The 7,833-nt window shown below is 41.9% G+C and overlaps 1 protein-coding gene across 1 annotated transcript; it reads right to left on the bottom strand.

The window, feature by feature from the left end:
- Window positions 1-4,951: 4,951 nt before the first annotated feature.
- LOC108392946 (uncharacterized) lies at window positions 4,952-7,514 on the bottom strand. Its single transcript, XM_073213296.1, has 3 exons — window positions 7,363-7,514; window positions 6,368-7,067; window positions 4,952-5,635 (listed from the first exon to the last, which is right to left on the bottom strand). The coding sequence occupies exons 1-3, from the start codon at window positions 7,512-7,514 to the stop codon at window positions 5,570-5,572; spliced, it is 918 nt and encodes a 305-aa protein (XP_073069397.1). The 3' UTR covers window positions 4,952-5,569.
- Between the last annotated feature and the right edge of the window lie 319 nt (window positions 7,515-7,833).

The raw sequence follows: 7,833 nt of genomic DNA, 5'->3' as shown, positions 1-7,833 counted from the left end.
CAGTGCCTGGCCTCTAAGGTAAGGATATTAGGAGCCCTGATGGGAACCTAAATCATGAGATGGAGAAAGTAAAATTAAGAACTTGGACCTCCCAAATTTCTTAAATCTTTGTTGCTAAAGAAAGCCACCAACCACCTTCCTCCGATGCCTCTACCCTCTACTATCTCTGAAAAACAGGAACTCACCTTCAGAGAATTTCCAATGACTTCATTTGGACATAAGGATAGCAATGGTTTCAGGGGCAAGTTCTCCCTCCTCCACACCACATTCCCTCATGGATCCTAGAACTATTCTGATCTACAAAGATTCAGGGTGGAAGGAGATAGTTTACACAGTGATATTGATTCAGGATCTTCCCAATTAGGAGTTGTAGGTATATTAGTGAGAGTAAATTCTAAAGGAATCATGTTAAGTAAAATGAAATCTAAGATTAAAACAACTGAATTTATTGTCATGGCTGTACTCTCTTGGGATGCAAGATTTTATATTTTATTTCTTAACACCTGGCAGTATGTGTGGATCTCTAAAAGTTTGTGAAGATTGTTCATTGAAGGTATATCCCAAAAGGATTTCTAAGTTCCTTTCTCCTTTACTTAAATGTTGTTTCAGATTCCTTGTATCTCAAGGGGACGCCTACCACTGACAGACTTTGGTATGTGTACTAAGGATTAAAGTGAAATATAAGGTTCACACAAATTCTCTCTCAACAGCACCTTATGATAAGCTGCATTTTTTTGAAGTATAATTACTACACTCATGTATGTTATTAAGATTACACTGTTAATCTCTTGAGAACAGACTATTTCCCATTCATTTTTTAAAAATCCCTGCAATCTAACATCTTTCAAACACAAAATAGGTGATAAATACTGATTAGGTGATTGGTTGTTTTGAATCTGTTTCTTATGTTCCTTGATTGTATATATGCCTGAATCACCTTAGTTTTCTATCACAATTGACATAAATTTATTGGGAATAGTCTCTACCTTCAACAGGCTTATGGCCTGTAACAACACACACATATACACAATTTGATACTGTGACATAGCATTACTAAAATCCAAATGATGAGGTAGACAGTAAGTGTGTAAGAGCTGGACAAGGGAGACGTCACTAAATGGCGTAGTCATAACCCTCATCACAATGTGGGACATGGTTTAGCTTTGAAGGAAAGGTAGATGTAGATAAAGTGAAAGGTTTTTAAGGCAGAACAATTTTGAAGGCTGGGAAAATAAATATATTATTTCATGTTTGCTAAAGGGCCAATTCAGAAGTATGGAGATTTCTTGCAGGAGAGTAGGTATATGCTGAAGTAGTTCAGCAAATAACTTGTGACTCAATTATGACAGAGCCTTGAGCATCTAGTATAACACTTCAAATTCTATTTTATAGGTAATAATCAAGCATGAAATTCTAGAGCTGAACATTAGCCTATGCAAAAAGGGACTTTAGGAAGACCTCTGTGACAGTAATGGTGAGGATGGAATGGAGGATGATCAGCTTTGAGTCAGAGATAAAGAAACTGCAGAAATGTGAGCGAGGAGAAGGCAGGCCTGGACTAGGCCGTAGAATGGAATTTCCCTATCTGGGCTCCCTGAGAGAGCACACCTGTGCAAGGATGACAGTAACTGCAGTCTGTCCTCAGAACAGTAAACTTTTGCCTACTGTGCGCTTCCAAAGTTTTAGAGAGTGAAATGAACTAAATTTAAGTCGACAACATTTATGAAATATTAGAATTGTCAGGGGTCCATGGGACCATCACAAGTTCTCTAATGCTGTGGATGCAGACACATCGGGCACCAGAGGTACACAGAGGTTTCCTACCATTATCCAGGTGGCCGGCAGCCCAATGACGAGGAGTTGTTCAGAATGGAGTAATTAATGAAAGAAAGGATTGAAATATTGGAAAGATACATGCAGGAATTTAATAGACGTGGATCTTACATGGTAATTAGGAAAGTGTGGAAATTTTCAGAGAAAGTTATAAATGAGTTATCAGAATACAAATGGAGTGATTTAGGAGGAAGGAGGGAGTGGGTATTGACAGGTTTCTCTCACAGCTCTATGCTCTGAGCTAATTACATCTCAATTTTGCCATTAAACTTAGTGCAATAATTTTTATTGGTATCTAGCCCCTCAGTCTATTGTTTAAAGTGTCAGTTTTTAGCTATGCTGAAGTCTAATATACGAAATGTTTTATCATTTTCAAATAGCCTACTTAATGTGTACAGCCCAAGCTTAAGGATTTTTTTAAATTTTAGTAAAAAAACGAGATTTTTTTAGGTTAGAGGTTATGCATCACTCTTATTTTTTTAAAATATAAATGCTTTAGATTTTGTTTTTCACTCTTATCTATGACACCCCACCAAATTTAATGTAGTGAACCAAAATGTCATTTATTTAAAAATTTTCTATTACCTGAAGGAAAAAAATACTGAATTTTATAATTTGATGAACCAAACTTATACTGCACAACACTTAGAAGCAAACAAAATTCAATATAATATGTCAAGTTTCAAGATTAAATTAAAGATATGTGGAATGTAATTTATTGCTTGTGTAGAAATAAACCATACATATCAAAAAACAAAAATGAAAAGAATAAACCTAAGATAAGAGACTTTAATACACAGTATAGCAAGTGACACTTTTTGGTTATTTTGCACTTTTCATTATAGATATAAACAACAGCTTTACTAATTGGTGTTTTCAATGATCGTCTTTTCTCTAATTTCTTTAAGTTAAAAAAATGCTACTTAAAGCATTAGTTAAAACAGAATATTGGAAATAGCAAAGGCTTTAGGTTGCTGACCTCTATATATAATTATATAATATTTAATGTTATATATTATATATGATGTAAATATATAACATATACATATATATTAACAATATTATATAAAAAATATAATGCATAATTGAATTTTATATAAATAATATCTTGAGAAACTGAACTCCAATGCTCTGAGCTTTATCATCTCAAATGGAGCCCTAGTACCAATGATGGTCCTTATATTTATTTCTTATTCATTTAACCACACAATGTTGCAGATAATTTCTACTCCTAGTCAATATATTAGCAAATTAAATTGCAAGGCTATTGATAAGATCATAGCTTTGAAACAGGGCTACAGTAAAAACATCATGATGGGATGGCATATAATTGTTCATCTTAAATCTATAGACGCATAGGTGAAAATCGAGAGCTTTGGAGATCGTATTCTACTCCTTTCATTTTTGGGTCTATAAAATGTGGCCCAGGAAGCAAGTGAACTTCTCCAAATTCACAGTTTTATATATGTTAGTTTGCAGTTTGTTTTTAATATCAATATAGATTTTCATATATGTGTGTATGTTCTGTGATGAAAAGATTTTAAAGTACAGCACTTTTAGAAAATTAAGACGAGCATTCACTCAGCTTCTGGAGAGGAAACTGCTCTGTCAGTTCACATGCACGTGCACGCACACACACATACACACACACACAAATGACACGGTAATTCTATTAATAGGATCTGACTTGGTTCGAAATACAGAATTTTTATAGTTTCAATGCAATATAATAACTATACTGTAAATGTAAAGCATATAATGTATATGAGATATACAAAAAAAATTATATTTCTCCCCCTGCATGAATTTCATCCATGGAGGATGAATATCTCCATGGATAATATCTGTGATAAGACAGCTACAAAAACAGATATCATGCTATTCAGACTGTAACAATTATTATATAATTTAGACATGGAAAAAAAAGCAAATGATGATATCTCATTTTAGGTCAATGTATTAAGTCAAGTTGCTAAAACAAAATACCATAGACTAGATGGTTTAAACAACAAAAATATATGTTCTCCCAGTACTGGAGACTGAATCAAAGTCCAAGATCAAGTGCTCAGCAGGAATGGCTTTCTGATGAGAGTTTCTTCCTGGTTTGCAGACCGCCTCTTTGAACTCACATGGCCATCCTGGGTGCCTGCAGGCATCCCTCCCTCCCGCTTCTTACAAGACCAGCAGTGCTATTGGGTTAGGACCCTTCCATTATGAATCATTTAATCTTAGTTACCTCCTAAATACCTTACCTCTAAATACAGTCACACGGGAGATTAGGGCTTCAACACATGAATTTAGAGGGACACAGTTCAGCCCATAGCAATCAGGAAAGGTTTGATGAAGGCAGCACTTGGGCTGTGGTGAAGCAAAATATGGATGGGGAAGTCTTACTCTGAACTAAGGGGAAGAAAGACCGTGAATGTACAGAGGCTTGAAAGTTCAGGCATATTTGCAGAACAGTAAGTATTACAATTTTGCAGTCACAAAGAATATATGTTGGAGAGAAGTCAAAGAATAAATGGGAAGGGAAATGATATTTACTTCATATACTGAAGCAGTTTACATTATTTCAACATCATGATGAAATCATCAATATGCTTGAGAAAGGGAGTGTTACTCTTTGATCTGCACACTGGATCTTAAAATGAAGTGTTTAGAACAGACTCAAATGAGCAGAGTCTGGGGTATGGAAGGCAGATCTGGAGAAATACTGCAACAGACTTTGTGGGATTAAATCAAATCACTTCTGGATGATAGTTTTATCTTTTTCACTGCCAAAATTTCTGACTCTGTTACCTATGACTTTTAAGGAAAACTGTTTAAGCAATTTGGCTTGCACCTACACCTCTCCATAGAAATCTCTTTCATAATTCATGGTGGTACTTCTCCCAAATCCAAAGGTCCTTTCTTAGTTTTGTTATCTTTTTCTTCTCTTCAATCTTAGTGAGTTATTTTAAGCCCATTGTTGAGATGTACTATTCAAAAAATATATATTACTGCTCATTGACAATGCAGCTGATCACCCAAGAGCTCTGATGGAGATGTACAAGATTAAGGTTGTTTTTCATGCCTGCTAACACAACATCCATCCTGCAGCCCATGGATCAAAGAGTCATTTCAATTTTCAAGTTTTATTATATAAGAAATACATTTAGAAAAAGACTATAGCTACCAAGGAAATCAGTCCTCAGATAGATATGGGCAGAGTAAATTAAAAACCTTCTGGAAAGGATTCACCATTCTGGATGCCATTAAGAACATTCATGATTCATGGGAAGAGGTCAAAATATCAACATTAACAAGAGTCCGGAAGAAGCTGATTCCATCCCCATGGATGACTTTGAGGGGTTCAAGACTACAGTTTAGGTAGTGAGAGCAGATGTGGTGGAAATGACATGATCTAGAATCACAGGTAGAGCCTAAAGATGTGACCAAATTGCTGAAATCTCACGATACAACTTCAACAGATGAGGAGCTGCTTCTCACAGATGAGCAAAGCAAGTGGTTTCTGGAGGTCGAAATTGCTTGTGGTGAAGACGCTATGAAGATTGTTGAAATGACAACGTAGGACGTAGAATATTCCATACACTTAGTTGATAAAGCAGTGGCAGCATTTAAGGGGATTGACTCCAATTCTGAAAGAAGTCCTACTGTGGGTAAAATGTTAAAAAACAGCATCGCATGCTACAGAGAAATCGTTCATGAAAGGAAGAGTCAGTCAATGTGGCAAACTTCACTGATGTCTTAAATTGGCAAAGTCCCCCAAGCCTTCAGCAACCACCATCCTATCAGTCGGCAGCTATTTAAAATCGAGGCAAAAAAGATTATGACTCACTGAAAGCTCAGATGATGGTTTTTAGCAATATTTTTAATTAAGATACTTTGTTTTCTTAGACATAATGCTATTGCACACTTAACAGACTAAAGTATAGTGTAAACATAACTGTTGTACTCACTGGGAAACCAAAAGCTTCATTTGACTTCCTTTAACGTGATACTCGTTTTATTGCGATGGTCTGGAACCGAATTTGCAGCATCTCCAAGGAATGCCTGTACTTCAAAAAAAAAAAAAATCCTTGCAAGTACCTGGCGAGATTTCAGTCCAAACAGAGAAAAAACTCCTGTCAGTACTGAAAGACCCCAGGGACACAAGAGGGGTCTCCAAAGAGGGTGCGAATGACACCGCTCCCCCCAGATCAGCGAGAGCCACCCCCAAAGGATACGCAAAAGAAGGGGTCCAGGCACTTGCCCAGAGCGCTGGCGGGGTCAGCAGCAGGGCCCCACCTGCAACTGGGGTGAAGCCTCCATTCCTCTCTGGCTACGTTTTGGGGGTGTCCGACCTGACATTGCCAAGCCGCGTTCTCATGACAAAGTAAGGCGAACGAGCGGGCAACAGCTGTCTGTGGGAGAGAAGGGGCTGACGCCGCCCGGGCACCCAAACGCAAATTCACGAGTCACGATTCAAAACCTAATTCCTCTAAACGCTTCTCCCTGCGTGGATTTGGCAAGAAGGCACGACGTGAAAGCTCACCTTCTTCCCTCGAGCAGGCCGTGCAGATGGGGCGCCGGGGCGCTGACTGTCGGAGCCAATTCCTCCCTTTCTGCCGTCTTCCGCCGGGCGGGGTGGGAGCCCCAGAGGGTCCGGCCCGCCGCCGGGAACGGGGCGGAGGGGCGCGGCTCTCCCCGGCCCGGCATGGCGCCTGCCCGCGAGGCCCCGTCGGCCCAGGCCCCGCCTCGCGCCGAGCCCGGCAGGAGGGCTCCGGGGTGTCCCCCGCCTGCGGCTCTGCCTTCGGGCCCCGCCCGGTCGGGCCGAGGACGGACGCAGCGCGGCCCGGAACTGACCTGCCGCGGGGCCGACCCGGCGCGGGGTTGGGGCGGCACCGGGCCACGTGCCCGGGGCGGCGGGCGGCGGCGGCCTGCGGCCCCTCAGGAGCAGCCGGGCCCGGAGGGCGGCGGGGCCCCGCAGGTACGTCCCGGGGCTCGGGCTCCCCCGCTGCCCGCCCGCAGGGCCGCCGAGGGGTGAGCGGGGGCGTGTGAGGCACGGGAGGCGCCCTGGAGCCGGACCGTTTGCCCTGGGCAGAGCCAGTCTAGAGGCGGGGCGGGGCGCCCCTCCCGCAGGAGCCGCGGGCCGACTGGCCGAGGTGCCCAGCGGAGCCCCGCCGGGACTGACGGGCCGTCGCCCACGCCCGGCGGCCTGGCGGGCCTGGCCTCCTGGGCGGTGATTCCTTAACCTTCACGTGCCTAGAGGCCGAGCTTCCGGTTTGCTCTGCGGGCCGCCTCGGCCGTAAAGCCCCGTCAGGCTAATGGCCTCCCGTGCAATTGGGCAGATCCTAGCTTTGTGGCTGCAAAAGCTGATACAATTGTGGTGTCTATAAAAAAAAAAGACACCCATTTTTGAATACATAAAGGGCATGTGTACCAGGGGTTTCTGAAGCTTGAGCTACTTGATTTTCAGGATCGATGTATTTCTGAAGCAAAACGTGACTTACCCTCAGCGGAGCCGGTCTCGGTGCTGGCGCCGCTCACGATGCTGGTCCTGACAGCCGAGAGCTGAAGGCCACCATTTCCGCCAGGGCCCCGTTTATGTGCGGAGCGTGGTCTTTTCTGGTCACTGGGTCCTTCAAGCCAAGAGACCTATGAATGAGCGCTGGCTTGGGCAGTTCACTGCATTGCCCCATCCCCCATCCCTTTTCACTGTCCCTTAAAATCCTTCCTAAATGTCATAACCCTGTAACTTGAAGGAACCCAACTGTAGTGATTCCACAGTATATCGATTCCACAGAAATCTCTTATAAGCAATTTGCATATGCAGGCACTTTTAATTTAAAGATTTTTTTCTTCTGTTTTGCATAAAAAAGGAAAAAGTAGTTTGATTCTGTTGATACTAGAATTAAGAAATGCCAACATATCATGGCTTACTGGGATTTATCTTGCTTTTGATGTCTGGACTTCCTGCTGAAATGCGGTCTTGCTTTGATGGTCTGGCATCATTTTCAT

This window comes from Manis javanica, chromosome 9 (genome assembly GCF_040802235.1).
Source record: "Manis javanica isolate MJ-LG chromosome 9, MJ_LKY, whole genome shotgun sequence".
In the NCBI taxonomy this organism is placed as follows: Eukaryota; Metazoa; Chordata; class Mammalia; order Pholidota; family Manidae; genus Manis; species Manis javanica.
This window is presented reverse-complemented; position numbering and strand designations above follow the sequence as displayed.

Coding starts and splice junctions, on each gene's coding strand:
- LOC108392946 (XM_073213296.1), bottom strand. CDS start 7,514: ATGGGGCAATGCAGTGAACTGCCCAAGCCAGCGCTCATTCATAGGTCT. Junction 7,068..7,362: donor CGGCTGTCAGGACCAGCATC/GTGAGCGGCGCC, acceptor AGGCACGTGAAG/GTTAAGGAATCACCGCCCAG. Junction 5,636..6,367: donor GGCCTGCTCGAGGGAAGAAG/GTGAGCTTTCAC, acceptor GATTTTAAATAG/CTGCCGACTGATAGGATGGT.